Source organism: Lepidochelys olivacea (assembly GCF_965140295.1).
Source record: "Lepidochelys olivacea isolate rLepOli2 genome assembly, chromosome: 9".
Taxonomy (NCBI): Eukaryota; Metazoa; Chordata; order Testudines; family Cheloniidae; genus Lepidochelys; species Lepidochelys olivacea.
The window spans coordinates 47,823,607-47,841,221 of NC_140419.1; the positions used below are offsets into that span (position 1 = coordinate 47,823,607).

The 17,615-nt window shown below is 48.3% G+C and overlaps 2 protein-coding genes across 15 annotated transcripts in view; both read right to left on the bottom strand.

The window, feature by feature from the left end:
• INPP5D (inositol polyphosphate-5-phosphatase D) overlaps positions 1-17,615 on the bottom strand; it is a 97,205-nt gene that overhangs the window by 78,575 nt on the left and 1,015 nt on the right. For 2 of the 4 annotated variants that reach the window (XM_084638338.1, XM_084638336.1), the window contains exon 2: positions 6,478-6,619. In XM_084638338.1, the coding sequence (XP_084494464.1) occupies positions 6,478-6,611 (134 nt within the window). In that variant the 5' untranslated portion in view covers positions 6,612-6,619. Of the gene's footprint in view, positions 1-6,477; positions 6,635-12,569; positions 12,594-17,615 lie in introns of those variants that run through there. The other 2 variants (XM_084638337.1, XM_084638335.1) reach the window with 2 other exon arrangements.
• Positions 14,479-17,615, bottom strand: part of NEU2 (neuraminidase 2) — a 75,875-nt gene continuing 72,738 nt past the window's right edge. For all 11 annotated transcript variants that reach the window (XM_084638355.1, XM_084638351.1, XM_084638353.1 and 8 more), the window contains one exon: positions 14,479-17,006. In XM_084638355.1, the coding sequence (XP_084494481.1) occupies positions 16,062-17,006 (945 nt within the window). In that variant the 3' untranslated portion in view covers positions 14,479-16,061. The remainder of the gene's footprint in view (positions 17,007-17,615) is intronic.

Genomic DNA, 17,615 nt, shown 5'->3' on the forward strand with positions numbered 1-17,615 from the left:
CAGAGAAATATCCACAGTGACTCCAAGATCTCTTTCCTGAGAGGTAATAACTAATTTAGACCCAATCATTTTATATGTATTGATGGGATTATGTTTTCCAATGTGCATTACTTTTCACAAGGGTTTCAAATATCTGTTCATTTCCTGAGGACATATTAATTAACAAAATCCTACAGTGCTTAAGTTTGGGGGCACTTCATCATGTTGTAGAGGCCACATCAGAAAGTGATGATGGACTCCTCTTCAGAGTGAGTTGTTCAACTCCCCTGCTGGCCAGAAAAAAGAAAACAGCACCTAGCTCTGGCTGCCAGAAGAGTGTGCATGCCCGAAAGGAACGAAAAGGGAGAAATCCCAGACACCAGGCCAAATTCAGAGTTGAATGAGTAAATCAAAGGGTTGGTCTACACACAAACTTGTTTAACTAATTTAAATTGAATTGCAATAGGATATTTTTATTCTGAAGTAAGAGTCCATACAGAGACCTGCACTGAAATAACAATGGGTATGAGTTGAAACTCACTTGATTATTTTAGTGCAAGTAGAACAGCCATAAACCACACTTTCTTCTACCACCTCCCCAGGGTGGACAGTAAATCAAATTAGACTTACCCTGACTTTGCCCCACTCTGTGGCCTAAACTCATTTGCACCAGACAGAGATGAAAACAGAACCGGACCCCTATCTAAAGGGGGTACTCAGTCTTTGTCCAACGAGGGACACATCAACAACTTGTCAAGAGCTGGAAGTCCAACCTGATGGCAGAGCCGTGCAGAATGTGCAGCCTTCCTTGATGGCTGCTGAATTTTGCTGAACTCACATAATGCCTGGGGTGGGGGTGGGAGGCTGCTCCCAGCAGGATGGAGGAATACATGTTTATTTACTTTCCAGTGGTTACAGATGTGATCCAACAGCTCTCAGCACCTGCCCAGCACTAAGTTAAAACACACTCCACAAACTGGCTCTCTACCAACAAAGGACACAAATTTCAACCCCATTTCCCTCCAAAAACTAATCTCAATTCTGTTTTAGCATCCCCAGGGGCAAAACAGATAAGGCTTGCAGCCCATCTCCAGAGGGTCAGGAAAGGTGGTCTGTGGTCAGCCTTCCCGAGGAGGAGGGTTGGCTGATGCATACCGACATACTTGTCTCCTTTGTGATTTGGTATATATGTTTATTCAAACTAGGCTTTTCTGAATCACATCAAGAGAGAGCGAGAGAGAGATTCCTTAGGGGTTATACAGCCTTGCATTTGGAGTCAGACAGAGCATAAAACCAAGTTACTCATACACTGAGGTGAGATTTTCAATGCTGACTACAGGATTTAGCCACACAGCTCCCTCTGAACCTGGGTTCTTTTAAGCAAGATGCACAAGAAAAGAGCTGGAACGCCCTTCAGAGCGCAGCGCCACCCCACAACAGGTCTGAGGGCTCATTGCGAAGTGATCTGAGATGTTCACGCACCTACCCACGTCTCTTCAGTGCTCCCAGACCCAGCCAGGGGCAGTTCATCAGCTATCAGAGCTCCTTTAACGTCAATGGAGCGATGACAGTTGACACCAGTTGGGGATCTCCCCGCTAGGAGTGGGATTTGGTTTTGTTTTTATCTGTCAATGCAGAACTCTTCCACCACTTCCTCCTGCAGATATGCAAAAAGGGGCTGAGATGAGAACAGTGCTGATTATGTAGCTGATGAGAGAAAATTTGTGTGTATGGAGATTATGAAACTGATAAACAAACCAGCTCAATGACTATCAGGCCATCAAAGCACACTGGGTGCACAATCAGGTGGCAAGCACCGGCTGTCAGAGGTTGTTATGTAGTATTAGAGAGATTTAACCAGAGGAACATCTACAGGGAAAGCTAATAAAGGGCTATAAGGTGATATATGAATGGTATGAGCAAAAGTGGCTCTCCCTGTGGGAATCCTCCTTAGCAATCTCATGACTCAGCCATGCACAAATGGAGAATGTCATGAATCAGTCGGCTAACAACCTCCATTTATCTGCCTTGCTTTGTTGTTATAACTTCATTGCTCTTAAGCTTTTAGCTCTTAAGCACCAGGACTGCTCCACCGTTGGTCCTAGATACTTTCACTTTTCACCTAAAAAGATTCTCTTTGAGATGTTTCTTAAGAATGTTTTTAGAAAAAACCACAAGCATTGCTGATCTTGGACATATTGATGGTATATGCAGCACCCATCAAAGCAATTTCCTGAGGCTAAATGTGTCCCAACATGCTTCCTCATCTGTCTCCTAGCTCCCTCCCCTGCACGAGCTCCTGAAGGCAAAAGAGGGAAAGGGGAATGAACGCATATTTCCTCTCCTCTTCCAGTGTGGCTTAGGCCTTGCTGCAAATCAGAACTGCTCTTTACTGTGTATATTATGGTAGCAGCTATAGGGCCCAACCAAAATCAGGACCCTGCTCTGCCAAGCACTGTACAGATACACAGTGAGACGGGAAACCCCCCCTAGGAATTCAGCTAATACCAGTGTGGACAGATCACATGTGCTACCCTCAGATATTGGAGAGATATTGGATACAACTCTGCTCGCCTTCTTTCAGACCATCACTGAGCCGATCAGCAACTGGTAACAAGGAAAACAAATAACCAGCTCTCACTGAGCGCTTTTCATCCAGAGAATTCTAAGTCACAAAGGAAGTCAGCATCATTATGCCCATTTTACAGTCCCAAGGACTTTTCAGCATGTAGAATATGCTGCATGGCTTAGTCTCCAATAAGAGGCCAAAGGAGGTGGCAGCATGAAATGTCTTTAATTGGAGACATGTCCTGGAAAGAGTGGAATTTTCTTTTGTCAGAAGGATCAAGTCCTCTTCATCCACTGTATTCTAATTGGTTTCAGCACCAAAATGAGCTTCTGTACATGCCAGTGCCTTCAGGTGTATGAAGGGAAGCACTTCCCACCTCAAAACATCCGCTCTTTATCACACCCAACACCCCAGCTTTTTCCAGTTTCATTGCCCAGTAGATGAGGGCAATACTGGTCCATCCAGGTCTTGGTGCCTTTGTGTTTGGGACAAACTCTCTAAGAGGTGCTAAGTCCTGCAAGGGAGTTTCTTTTTGGGTTTCCTGGAAGAAATCCTTATCATTGCCAAATGGCTTCACAGTGCTACATCTGAAGAGTTCCGACGCACGAACTTCCAACCTAGTGATTTTGCAGATATTTGTTAGCGCTGCTTTCAATTGGTACATGATCTAGAGCCATTGTATCTGGTCTTTAAAATAGTGATTTTCCTAGAAGGATCTTAAAGGAAAGCCATGGGTTTTTAATAAAGACACACAAGGAAAATACAGTCTTCCCCCCCGTAGCTTCCCTCCCTGTCTAACTGTTTATGTTTTCCATCATCTTGAACAAAAGCACATCAAGACAGAAGGTCCCAGTGGAGGGATAATGCTAGTTTCAGACACAGCTGCTGTTAAACCCTTTCTGAGTTCATGAGCTAGGCAATCATTTCCCGTTGAATTCCTTGAGTGCAAGAACTCAGTAGTCATTTCTAGTTAATAAACGGGCAAACCAAGCGTTCCAGTAACATGGAAAGAAGAAGAATCACTCTGGTCCTTGCCTTTCCTGGGGCAATCAGGTCATAAGGATTAGACTACAGAACAGAGGATGAAAGTGTCTGGAGGAGGGCATTCACTGTGTATTTGCTGTTTGTACAATTTGTCTTCTAAGTTCTATTTTGCTGCTGTCGGAGCAATAAAAGAAGGGAAGGCATTATTACTTACACACACACCCCCTCGGTCTGTCATTATTCAAATAATTATTTTCCTGCAACATCCCTCCAGGAAAATCTATTTGGCTCAGCAGGATAAAAAATTATTCAAGTCCCCATTCTAATTTCAATGGAGCTGCTAGATGAATATTAGCTCTGGCTGGAGAATGACAGGTCTGCTTGGTGACAACTTTTGAAGTGCTGAAGTTTGTTTTCGCTCCATATTAGAACCTTTTGAATGTTTTTGCAAAGCAGAATTGTGTCGAAATATTTGGTTTTGTATCCAAAAGGTCAGGGTTTTTATTTGGTTCTCTTTTTCTCTTGGCTCAGAAGAGACCAGAGCGCCCTGGAGCTCAGACATCTTCCTGTTGAAAACTTAATCAAAATTGATACGACTCCACAAAACATCTCGGCTTTGACTAATCATCATATTTCGATAAAAACATATTTAGTTGAAAATGTTCCGAGCAGCTCCAGTAAACATGAGAAGCACTTTACCCTTAACACTGAGAAACCGGGATGGTTTGTTGTTACCACCCGAGCTGGGAGATCTATTCCCAGTGAACAATTTATTCAGCATGTTTAGTCCCTATTCTCTTAGTGAATTATCCACCAGCAGACTTGATTTTATAAATTGTCCCAGTAATCGACACATGGGTTGGGTGACACATTTTGGCCTATAATTTGCTTATGACCTGTCCACCCACGACTACTGCTTCAAGCATTCTCTCTTCCTAATTTGCTATTTGTGCTGCATGATTGGTCATTGAAGTTATGTGGCCTGAGATTTTCAAAAATGGGGGCTTACAGTTAGGTTCTTAGTAGTATATTTAGGCACCTAAATAACAAGTGGCCTGAATTTCAAAAGTGCTGAGTGCCTAGCAGCTCCCAATGACTTCAGAGAAAGCTGCTGGTGCTCAGCACCTCTGAAACCCAGCCCACTTATTTAAGCATCTAAATATGGACTGAGGAGCCTGACTTTTGGCCCCCATTTTAGACAACTTTGGTCACCATGTTGTTTCTGTTCCCTGATTCCTTGTCTCTCAGAACTGCGCAAAGGGCTTTCAAAGATGGCTGCGGAAACGCTTCAGAGGGAAAACTGATGCAAATATTCGCAGTTTCCTAGTGTCTGCAAACAGTATTTTGTTTGTGTGTGTGTTTGTTCAAAGCAAATAAAAGGGATCTTGCAAGCGCCCCTGAAGAAGCCAATTTGTGCTATTTATTCCAAGTTATAGTTCAGGAACAAGTGACTTTGGCACCAGCTCTAAATTACATGCAGACAATCCCCAACCCCAGAGATGTAAATGTTCCATGTCTGCAGACACCCATCCTCCCTCTGCCCCCCATACACAAACACACCTACCAAACACTCCCTGCCCTCCACATGCACATCCCTTCCTTCCATATGCCACCCTCTCCACACACACGCATGCTCTCCCCACTGTGCACTCCCCTCTCTGCACCACCACCATCCCTTTACCATCCAACATATGTGCAGGAGGACATGCTAGCCTGCCCCATGCACTCTTTCTGAGACTCACACTCTCCATCATGTATTGTACTGTCCCCAGAAGCTGGAGCTCAAAGGTGGACGGTTAGACCACAGCTCAAGCAGCAGCTCCTCTTTTTAGAACGGAGACAAATGTACTTTAAAGAGGAAGCAGCAGCAAGAAACCTGCTTGTTATTTGGTTACTAAGAAAAACGTGGTGAGATTTTTTTAAAGTCTGTTCCCAGCAGCTGTGAAATGAAATGATTGTTAGGCCTGGGGTCCTAGCAGGCTAATTTGATTTCTCATAGGCTGACACCATCTTTGGATGGTTTATACACAACAAATCTTGCTTCTTGGCAGGGGGTTAGACTAGATAACACTTGTAGTCCCTTTTAGCCCTATGATTCTATGGCATGATGGTTCTCTGCGACAAAATTTAAAAAGTCTCAAACTCTTGAATCTGATCTCTCTCTCTGCCTCAGCCTCTCCTGACACCAACTATATCAGCTGCACTCAGTCAAACAAGACCAGAGCCATTGATCTCTCCAATTCAATCCCTAATCTTCATTCCAGGGGAAGGGTCTTTGACTTGGAGTGAAATAGCTGCTAAGGACACTGGGAGATTTCCCCTCCCCCCCCCCGTTTTTACCATCCTTAGAACCCTGCATCCTCTGTAGGACCATGTCCCTGTTCAGGCTGAATCAGAGACAGCCTCTGTAAGGACCAGTGTTGGCACACAAAGCTACCTGCACATTTGCAGTACACCTGCCAGACTGAAAAAGGCATTTACTGACCAACCTGCGGTGTCAAACATGTGCTGAGCTGTGAGTATTTCAATGGGAGAGAATGCCTGGTGGGCGCCATGCTCAGGGTTTTTTTCCCCCCACTCCAAAGAGAACAAGACCCAAGTGGGAGGGTCATTCAGACAGACCAGAGATAACAGGATGGTTCCCCATCTCTGAACGCATCGATCCATGAGACATCCTTGGATTTTTGTCTCCTTTTGGATCAGGGGTTTTTGGCCTCCCCTCACTAGTGTGGTTTGTTCCACAACAACTGTCACAAATGTGGTTTCTTTCAATCCCCTCCATCACACTCTGTGGCCAGGCCAGGTTAAACCTACCACACTGGTAGGTCGCACCTTCCTGATAGGTGGGGTGGCTGTGTCTCTGTGCTGGGGAGGAGGTAGGGGTAGTCCCTACACAGAGCGGGCAGGAGCAATGGAGCCCCATGAAAGGTAAGAGCTATACTTACAGAACACAGAGCGCGTACGCTGAGGAGATCGACTCACTGGCCCGCACTAGGAAGCTGCCATCCTTTCCCACTTTGGAGAGCAAGTCCTCAGCCTTGGAGCGAGTGATGTTCCCATGGTACCAGCACCGATCCATTGCCAGAGCTGGAGGAAACATTATTGACAATCCAGCAGTCAGTGTTTAGAAGCTGCCAGAGCCGTTCGTGTGTCTCAGTAACACTCAGCAGCTGCAGCTCACCAGCTTCCTGTTTCAATGGTACAGAGAGGGAAAGGAAACCAAGCCGAGGACGACTTCCTCAGAAATCAAACAGCTCAGAGTGAGCATGACATGTTCCTCCAACCTCCGCTCCCCCTCAACACTGTAACTCAAGTGGTTAACCACCTGTGTCCCCCCTATTCTGCATCAGAAAGTCCCAGCCAGGGGCGCAATTCTGCTCCCCCACTTTGGAGCAGCTTCATGGACTTCACTGGAATTTCCTTTGATTTACAGCACTGTAACTGAGAGCTAAGCCAGGTCCTCTCTTTTTCCATCTCTATCCTTCCTCCTCTCTCACTTTCCCTGCCTCTGTCCAGTGGTTAGGGCCCTAGCCTAGGGGTTGGGAGACCAGGGTTCAATTCCCAGCTGTGCCACAGATTTCCTGGGCGACCTTGCACAAATCACTTAGGCCTGGTCTGCACTTGAAAATTAGATCAACCCAGCTACATCACTCAGGACAATGAAAAATTTCACACCCTGAGCACCGCAGTTATGTCAACCTAACCCCCAGTGTAGATGCGGCTACATCGATGGAAGAATTCCTCTGCCAACCTAGCGACCGCCACTTGGAGAGGTGGACTGCCTTACTTCTATGGAAAATGCCTGTCCGTTGAAGGAGGAAGCATCTATACTACAGCAGCAGACCTAGAGCAGCTATAGTATAGACCAGGAGTGGGCAAACCATGGTCCGAGTGCCACATATGACCTTCCAGCCGGTTTAATCCAGCCCTCGAGCTCACGCTGGGGAGTGGGGTCTGGGGCTTGCTCTGCTCCCATGCTCCAGCCAGGGAGCGGGGTCGGAGGCTGCTCTGTGTGTGCACGCTGAGGCTCCCGGAAGCAGCAGCATGTCCCTCCTCCGGCTCCTACATTTACGGGCAGCCAGGGGGCTCTGCACGCTGCCCCCACCCCAAGCGCCACCCCCACAGCTCTCATTGGCCGGGAACTGTGGCTAATGGGAGCTGCAGGGGCTGCAACTAGGACGGGACAGTGCGCAGATCCACCTGGCAACACCTCTGCATAGGAGCTGGAGAAGGGACATGCTGCTGCTTCCAGGAGCTGCTTGAGGTAAGCGCCGCCTGCACCCCTGCCCGAGCCTGGAGCCCCCTCCTGCACCCTGAAATCCTCATATCTGGTCCCACCCCAGAGCCCACCCCCCCAGCCAGAGCCCTTTTTCCCCCATGCCCCAACCCCCTTCCCCTGCCCTGATCCCCCTCCCACCTGCTGAACCCCTTGGTCGCAGCCTGGAGCACCCTCCTACACCACAAATCCCTCATCCCGAGCCCTCACCTCCAGCCGGAGCCCTTGACACCTCCCCACCCCCCGCACCCCAACCGCCTACCCCAGCCTGGAACCTCCTCTCACACTCTGAACTCCTCATTTCTGGCCCCACCCCAGATCCCACACCCCCAGTCAGAGCCCTCACCCCCTCTTGCATCCCAACCCCAATTTCGTGAGCATTCATGGCCCACCATACAATTTCCATACCCAGATGCGGCCCTCAGGCCAAAAAGTTTGCCCACCCCGCTATAGACAGACCTTAATCTCTCTGTAACACAGTTCCCCCTGTGTACAATGGGGATAATAGCACTGGCTGGCCTTACAGGGTGATGGGAGGGTAAATACATTGAAGGCTGTGAAGCACTTTGAGAGCTACTGATGACAAGTGCTGTGTAAGAGCTAGAGATTATTATTTCCCCTCTTACCCACCAAAGGCCCCTTAGGAGACTAAACAATAACAGGATTATTAGCATTGGGCTTGCTGTCCCCAGAGTGCTCCTTTCTTACCTGCTGTATTGCTGCTTTAATCTTCAATACAATCTGACCTGAAAATCTAGCAGGGTGTCATATGGCACTTGAAGGAACCTTGTAAACTATGCCCAGCCTGCGTGGAAACAAGTCAGTCTTACAGGCAAACTTTGTCCTGGGATCTGGTGACAACAACTGCACATCTCCCTCTGTGACACAGCGTTAGTCGCACTCAAAGGTAAGTCAGACCCCGAAAGCCCAAGGTGGGATGGGACAGAAACACTTGGCCAGTCTGCAAAGGGAGAGGGAGGCTGGTGCTTTCACTTCCCCTTTCTTTGTCTATACATGGCTTCTTTAGGTTCCTGTCCCACCCCTGTGCTCACTTCATGGCATGCTCAGTGCTAGTCTCCAAGGCAGTGAACATGACAACCGAGGGTGTGTCTACAGCAAGCAAACAGGGACATTGCAGAGACACTGACTGTGTGACATGTTTGGTTGTCTGACCCGTACTTACAACTAGCTGCTTTTGACAGAACCATTCTGGTACATGCACACTTTGGCCCCAACTCAAAGCGGTTGGAGAGCCAGCTTAACTGCCTGCTCCGGATTCTGCTTGCCTGGGGAGTCCCCATGCGGTGCAGAGCCAGTGTCAGCTCTACCCAACCCCCCTCCCAGGGATGGGGGAAGTGAGGTGGCTATGTTACAAGGGACATGGTTGGGGAGTCACTGAGCTCCAGCGATCCCCAGCTGCCAGAACAGACCCTTAGGACAAGGGCAGCAGGATGTAACAGAGCAAGCTGGAATTGCACTGGACTGGTCATTGCTTTTGGGGGAGGGAAATTAAGGGGGCTTGGCCCAGAATCTGGCCCCGTGTTCCTGACAGCAGTGGTTGCACCAGCGCATTTGGAGCCTCCGTATGGTCCAGCGCTGCTGTTGAGCTCAGGACTTCCGAGTTATTTCCATACACAAGGCCCTATGTTGTGGGAAGGAGGTAGGAGAATAGCTGAACTGGCGTGGCTGCAATGCTTGTGGTTTCCTGTCCATCCTGAGGAGTAACTACTGTAGACTGCACTGCTTCAGCGGGTGCCATACGAAAGACCTTGTCCCAGGCACTATCACCAATGTTTGTGAGGCACGTGGGTGGGCTGTGTGTGAGCTCAATGTGTTCAGGTGGGCTGGCACAGCACTGTTCTGCCTGGCATGAAGTGCGTGGGTGTGAAAAGGGGACGTTACAATCAATTGCACAGTCCTACACATAGCAGCAGCCTGCTAGCCACAAGCTGGGTCAGCTTCTCAGGACCGGCCATGGCGGCCGCTGCTGTAGCTTCCCTGCATTGCAGTGGTGGCTGATGACTTTTGGTAGGTGAGGCACATACCACAAAGTCTCACGAATTCCAATATATGTCCTCCTCCCGGCACTCCTGGCTGGGGCGTGTCTCTGCTCTGCCCTGCCAGGACTACAGCCCCCCCCTGCCCCCCCGCCGCTCCTTGCGTCTGCAGGAAGCCCTCTGAAGCTCCGCTGTCATGGCACTGCTCCCTCCCTTCCCAGCCAGGAACGTGGGAGCCGTCCCTGGGCAGGACCGGTTCAGCCTCAGAGTGGCCTCCCGCGCAGCTTGTCCTCCTTGCAGTCCACTGGGCCAGGAGGACGGCAACCTCCCCAACACCTTGCGCCCTTGTGTCTTGGGCCCCTCAGCTGTGGAGCCCTGTCAGTGCTGGGAGGGGGGCCCCCAGCAGCCCTGCTGTCAGAACTGGCCTAAACTGCTGCAATCCTGCCAGGGCCTCACCAAGCCCCTGGTTGCCACATGCTCTCATGAAGAGACTCCTAGGTGTGGTTTGTCACCATGGCAACAAGACAGCTTCCTGAGGCACTCCTGCCTATACCATTATTTGAGCTTCACCCAGAGCCCTACGTTTTCTGGCATTGCGTTTCACTGCGGGGACGGGGAGAGAGCGAGTAGCACATTTAAATTAAATCACAAGCCCCTGCTTGTGGACTTACGTCCCTTATCTAACATGTACATGCTTAACCGTCCTTAAACATCAGCGTATAGACACAATAAACGCAGCGTTGGGGAGTTCGCTGCTGAAGGTGCTGGTTGGGCGTGTCTCATTCGCCTAGGCTGACACGCCGCCACTGCTGCATGGTGGCTGCAGCAGGAAGCAGCACAGCTCCAAATGTCAAGGCCATGGTAAACCACTGCTCAACACAGCAGGGAGGAGCGTTCCATACAGTAACCTTACAAGCAGACCCAGAGTGAGTGTTGCTGGTGAACAAGATTAGCCTTGCTGTCTTATAGTACAGGTTCTGCTGACTTACTGGAAGTTCGTGCCAGGTAATAAGAGGCTTTAAATTCTCAGCACCGTGGTGCACCCCTGAAAAGGCACGAGCCCAGCTGATTCGGTCACAAGACTAATTAGTCTCTTTAATGTTTATCTGTGGCTGAAAATACTCCTGCAGGTACCTCAGCGAGGTGTCAGCTTTTGGAAGACTCTGAGCTGCGTCTTCCTTCAGATATGCTAATTCCAGCAAGGGGTGCCCCAGAGAGGTTTTACATGGTACTCACAGTGGAACCACTCTCACTTTAACTTCAAATGTCATGATGGAGGAGCAGCTAGGCCCCATTTCAGTGACTGGCATTGCCAACCAGCACACCAGGTCACAATACCACTCAGTTTGGGGGTCCTCTCAGATGGGAGGCTTGGGGCAAACTCCCCCTTCCTCCACACTGGTGGCCCTGCCCCTTAACTGGCACCCTGCCAATGGCATGTACCATGCATCTGGCTGAAGGCGCCACTGTGCCCAGTTGTGCAGAACAACCAAGCGCAAATATGCAGAGAAGCTGGGGTATGCCACATGTGTTTGAGGTGGACCTCAGAAAAAAAAAGGCAGGTGGCATCCTGGAGGGATACCATGCAGATTCCACTGCCCCAAAATAGCGCTCAGTCCAGTTCCTATGTTGTTAAAAGATTAATCCCACTGTAAGACCATAAACTACAACATGGTCTCAAGTGGCATGTGGAGGACATTGTTTCAAAAGACAATGGGGCCTAGTTCTTATGCTGCTGGTGGGTGAGTCCTATCACAGTGGGAAAAGACTACAGCGGGATTGCCATGTGGTTAGTGTGTGTGGACCCCCTGGAGTCGGATGCCTGATTCCCAAAGAATGGAGTGTGAATCATACTACCCTACCCAGAGACAGTAGTCTGCTCTCTAGCCTCACTTACCGTAACTCCTGCAGCAGTGAACTTTCCTTGTGTGTGTGTTTGTGTTGGAGAAGAGCTGTTCAGGAGATCTGATTAGCTCTTCCATGGGAAGAGGAGATTTTGGAAGTTGTCTTGCCGAGAACTGGCATATATACCACTGGAGGGAAAGCACAGTGATCTTGTTGCACCCTGCAGTCTCTATGATGGGTATCACTACATGGAAGGCGACATTAAAACCGCAGGGCCCACCACCAGGACAGGTACCTGCACTGTTTTCTTCTTCTACTCAGAAGATACTGTGATATCATAATCCCAGCAAAGTGGCACACGTCTGGATTGGTGCCCATTGTAAAACAAGAGAATAAAAAAGGGAAAGCCGGGCACAAGAATCCAAAGCAGAAGCAGCAGCCTGGAAAGTAACCCTTTGGACAACCACAGCAGCAGCCATATTTCATTATAATTGAGAGAATGATGCCACAGCCAAAGAACTGGGACACGTTGCGGTGTTGGACAATCACATTTGAAGTCTTAGCTGCCTATGGACAAAGCCCAAACATTTTTTCCACAGTGTGGAGATGTTATTCCACCTGGTCTATCAGAGGTGGTAGGATGCACATATTACATGAACTGGGTTTTCAGCCATAGAGTTAAGGCCAGAAAGCACGACCAGATCAGCTAGTCTGTCCTCCTGCATATAACACCACCCAGGACGCACACACAAAACCCAACGGCCAAAGTAGTACAGTGTGTGCCAGCACCTGCAATTGTGAAAGCAACAGTGCACTGGATCAGTGCTATTTGCATTATGGCTCAAAGCACCCAGCAGTCAGTCACCCCATGAGACCACACAACATCACACTGCATGGTTTGTCAACAAGGTCCTCTCACCTGCTCTCAATAGCTACTGCTGAGCGTGGACAGATGAGAAGAGCCCAGAGAGGCTCCCAGGTATCACGGAACAGAAAGCATTTCCTAATGTTAATGACAAGAGAGGTTAAACCTAAGGGCAGATTCCAAACCAGAGCACTTTGCTTAAAATAGCCAGAAGCTGGTCAGGCAATAGTAATATGCTGTTGGCCACAAGGGGGCACTTTGGCCTCTGGCCTAGATCTGAAAACAAACCTGCCAAGTGACATTCTTTTATCAGCCACCGAATTGCTTCTCACTTTGTAGCTACTTCAGCCCAGCCTGTTAGTTAGTCTGCAGCTTGGGGAGGGGAGTGGAGTGGGAAATTACAGATTTCTTTGAGCTGGCCATGAGATTCCATAGTTCCTATCATACTTTGTTCCCCAGTCTGTGCCGAGGGTGGGCCGGACCTGTCTACTGCAGGTGCCTTCAGGCGGAACTAGTGGAGTAAGGGAAATTAAGTGAGATCTGGAAGTATTTTTTTTAAAACAGCCACCCAGATCTCTCACGCAAGAATGCTTTTGTGGGCCTCCAGCTGCTGCAGGCTCACCATCTCCCTTTCAAAAGCCAGGAACACAATAAGAAGCAAGCAAGAGGGCACTCAAGCATGCAGAAACTCCAACAGGCAATGGTAGTGTCAACCTGACACAGTCCTACATGGGTCACTGCTCTAACTGGCATGGAAAGGCCCTGCTAAAGCCCCAAAAAGCAAATACTTTACCTCACTAATAAAGCAAATAAATATGTTTCCCTTGGAGCCATTGTGCGGGCACACACACCCACCCAGTCTGTTATACTGCAAATACCTTGGACTGCATCTTTCTGCAGGAACAGAAGAACTGGGTCCAGAGAACTGGGTAAAACTTCCATAGCTCTCCATACTTCCACCCCAGCCTACACCTCTACCCTCCCTTCCCTGGTGTTTGCTGTTGATTCATTTCTGGTCACTCCCTTTGCCACCCACCTGGAAGAAATACTGTTGGAATTTCATGCTCAATAGAGGATCACAAACTTTGGGAAGCATTTCATTTTTACTCTAGAATAGAGACGCAGTAGTTCAAATGTGTTTTTTCTCCACTGGGCAATTATTGGATTGCTGAGGCTCATCCTCATCAATAATTTTTTTAAATTGTCTGCCTGGAATTTTAATCAAAATACATGTTTATGTAAATATATATTATGGGAAGGTGTACAAATGTGTTTTCACGCTTGGTAGCCAAAGACCCCTGGCACCAGTGTGTGGATGTGCTGCATCATTTGGTTTTTGAACTTGTGAGCAGTTTTTCATTGTAGTTTACCATTGGCCACAGTGCTGTAATGAAATAAACATTCAATAAGTTGGTCATAAACCGCCACCCCCAACCAACTTTGTACCTCCCTTCACACCACACCACATATCTACCAGAACCTCTTACTCCCTTGGGGGTTAGAGTACATGACCCTTGCGGGTCCCTTCTAACCCTATGACTCACCATAGGCCAGGCGGCTTCCTTCAAAAAACAACTCCTGAAGATCCATCTACTCCATAAATCCTTCTGGCAAGAATATGCTCATGCCTGTGTTTGCTTGTATTACACTGTGTTCTTGTGAGCCAATTGGGGCAGGGACCCATTAGCGGTTTGACACACTGCACCTCTTTTACAGGGCCACGTACACAGAAAATGCTGTATAATAAGGATAATCATGCTTTCTAGCCACCTGGACTTGCCAGAGATTATAAGAGCAATCTCCAGCCTGTTTTATTTAGAATTCTCAGAAAACACTACAACTCCGATGGTTCACGGCCCACTCCTTGGTTAATAGGACATTCATGCATCTCCCCTCTCAACATAGGTTTCAGAGTAACAGCTGTGTTAGTCTGTATTTGCAAAAAGAAAAGGAGTACTTGTGGCACCTTAGAGACTAACCAATTTATTTGAGCATGAGCTTTCGTGAGCTACAGCTCACTTCATCCCTCTCAACATAGTAAACTTGAAATTGCCATTAGTGGCCATACTTATTGGGCCTAACCCTGTAGTTCTGATGCAGGCCAAATTCCCCCCTCCCCCTTCTTAAGATCTGGTCTTCTTCCTGCAAGTGATCTACTGGAGCTACCCCCGTGTTTGAAAGGGAACAGGCTGGACCACGTAAGATTTCAAGAGAGGGAGTGACTGAGGCTTTCTTTGCGGTGAGAAATCCAGCTGCATGGGGCAGTGCAAGAGAAAGAGCTACCTAGGAGAAGAGGCTGGGATTGGAGGCGCATGAGTGGTAGATATTAGCTAGACTGGAGTGCGTCCAGGGAAGCAATGACTTGAATTCCAGGAGAGCAATCCTGAACTGGATCCAGGAGTGCTGTAAGCAAGACACGAGAAGTAATACTTCTGCTTTACTCCGCACTGATTAGGCCTCAGCTGGAGTCTTGTGTCCAGTTCAGGGCGCCACATTTCAGGAAAGATATGGACAAATTGGAGAAAGTCCAGAAAAGAGCAAAAAGAATTATTAAAGGTCTAGAAAACATGACATATCAGAGAAGATTTAAAAAATTTGGTTTGTTTAGTCTGGAGGAGAGAAGACTGTGGGGGGACATGATAACAGTTTTCAAGTATATAAAAGGCTGTTACAAGGAGAAGGGAGAAAAATAGTTCTCCTTAACGTCTGAGAATAGGAGAAGAAACAATGGGCTTAAATTGCAGCAACGGCAGTTTAGGTTGGACATTAGGAAAAACTTCCTAACTGTCAGGGTGGTTAAGCCCTGAAATAAATTGTCTAGGGAGGTTGTGCAATCTCTATCATTGGAGATTTTTAAGAGCAGGTTGGATAAACACCGGTCAGGGATGGCCTAGATAATACTTAGTCCTGCCTTGAGTGCAGGGGACTGGACTAGATAACCTTTCGAGGTCCCTTCCAGTCTATGATTCTATGATCCAGAAATGGGTAGGAAGCCAGGGAAAAAGACAGAGGATGGCATAGTATGATATGAGAAAGAGAACAATCCGGCCACAGCATCCTGGCTCCCCAGAAGCTGAGAGAGCAGGGAGGTGCAGTTTTCAGAACACAATGTGCTGATGGCCCAGAGAAGGATTTCAGGAGAGACGGGGTAGGGGAGGAATAAGGGGTAAAGGTAGGGATGACATTATTGCAAAGCACAGGGGATACCAATGATGTCCATTTTCAAAGGAGCATCCCAGGCAGTCTATTAAATAATGTTGGGCAGGTAACGGACACCACATCTGCCCACACACTGGCTGCGTTGGTGAGTCTGAATGGCACTATATGAAAATCACATTCACTCTTGCTATTTGGTGCTGAAAAAGGCAGCCAGGCGGGAAGGGGTGGAGGAGGAAACAGCAAAAGAAAAGCAATCCATTTCATATGGCTTCGCAGCCAGGACAAAGGCAGGCGATAAAAGCCATTTGCTGACAGGTGAGACATGGCAGTGAAGTGTCAGCTAAGGTGATTCTCAGGCAGACACTGAATGCGCCTGTCCACTGTGGCTCAGCACTCGGATGGAAAGGCTTGTTTCAAAGTGAACATAAGGAAGACAATCTCTTTGTATTGCGAGCTGGTGCCAAACTCAAACAGGCAGCAAAACAGTGGGAAGCCATCAGGGCCTTGCCCCATGTGCTGCAGATCTGAATAAGCACACAAGCCCTTGAAGATGAGAGTGGGTCTTGTCCAGCATGCGGGATCTAAGGGACACTTGTTGAGGTACACTCCTAAATTTCTCCGCCCAGCTGGGTCTGTGGGGTGAGAGTAGAGCACCCAGCTGTCCTGACACTCTGACTTCATGTTAGCAGGACTTGGGAAGCCAGTAACACTCCCATGGCAGCCATGGGGAGGTTCTACCAGCTTCTCAATCTGCTGACCACCATCAAAACCCATCCCATGGTTGTAGCTCACAGCCTGGACTCTGGCTCCCTGGCTGCTTCTAGCATTGCAGTACAGCACCCTCTCTCCTTGGCTGTGCACTTCAGCTACCTGGCACTCCAGAGCACTCTCCTTTGCCACAAAGTTCCCCATTGCCCAGGTCTTCCCGTGGTCAGAACTAACAAAGCAGAAGGCATGTGGGGTGGGTTTTTTCCCAGGGTCAAGTATCCGATAGGCGTAGGCAGGAATCACGAGACTCCGAGCCTCATTGAGCAACTGTAAACCGTGGCCTGGTCCCACTGCAAAGGTGGCCCAGTCCTTGTGTGCTGTGCCAATGACAGTCTCAGTGAGATCCTTCGCGGGGCTCCAGGAGCATCCATTATCAGTGCTGGTGACCTGGCACAGATGGACCAAGTTGGTCTTTGTCTTGATCTGGTAGTTTTCAGAGACCTTTCCTGGGACAGCTATAAAGAACAGAATGAGGTTCCCAGTGACTTCATCGTACACAGGACATGGGTTCATGGAACGGTGGCCCTCCAGCTGCGCATTGACAATGGTCTCCATTTTATTCCACTGCCATGTGGGAGTGCAAAGGGGGACAAGGGGAAAAAATAAATCAGTGTTACAGAGGAAGGATCCTTGTATAAAAGATACAGGCAGGAAACAAGAGGTGGAAGAAGAAAATCTAGTGGTTAGAGCAAGAAACTGGAAGTCAATGGTTTATGCCCCAGCGCTGCCACTGACCTGCTGTGTTATTCAGAAAGCTAAATAACGAGACTGGTTTTCACAGGTGCCAAGCACCTAGAGATCGCACTGAAGTCATTGAGATGCCTGAATATGGAGTCAGGTACCTAGCTTTTGTCATCCATGTTTGAAAACTTTGACTTAGCGACTTGCCTGAAGAGACACAGCAAGTCAGAAGCAGAGCTGGGGTACAGATCCCACAAGTCCCAATTCCCTCGGTCTTTTGTTTATATTTAATAGCACACAGCATGGCCATAGGATCACAGGGCTAGAAGGGACCGCAAGGGTCATCTAGTCTTTGTACTAGTTGCACTGCAACTAGAAGATGATTCCCAAGTACAGCCATTGATTGATCATTTTTAGCCTTTGTCTTTACCTGGCATATTTAACCAATATTTTCCTTTGTGGGGTTTGTATATTTTTATTTGAATAAACCTC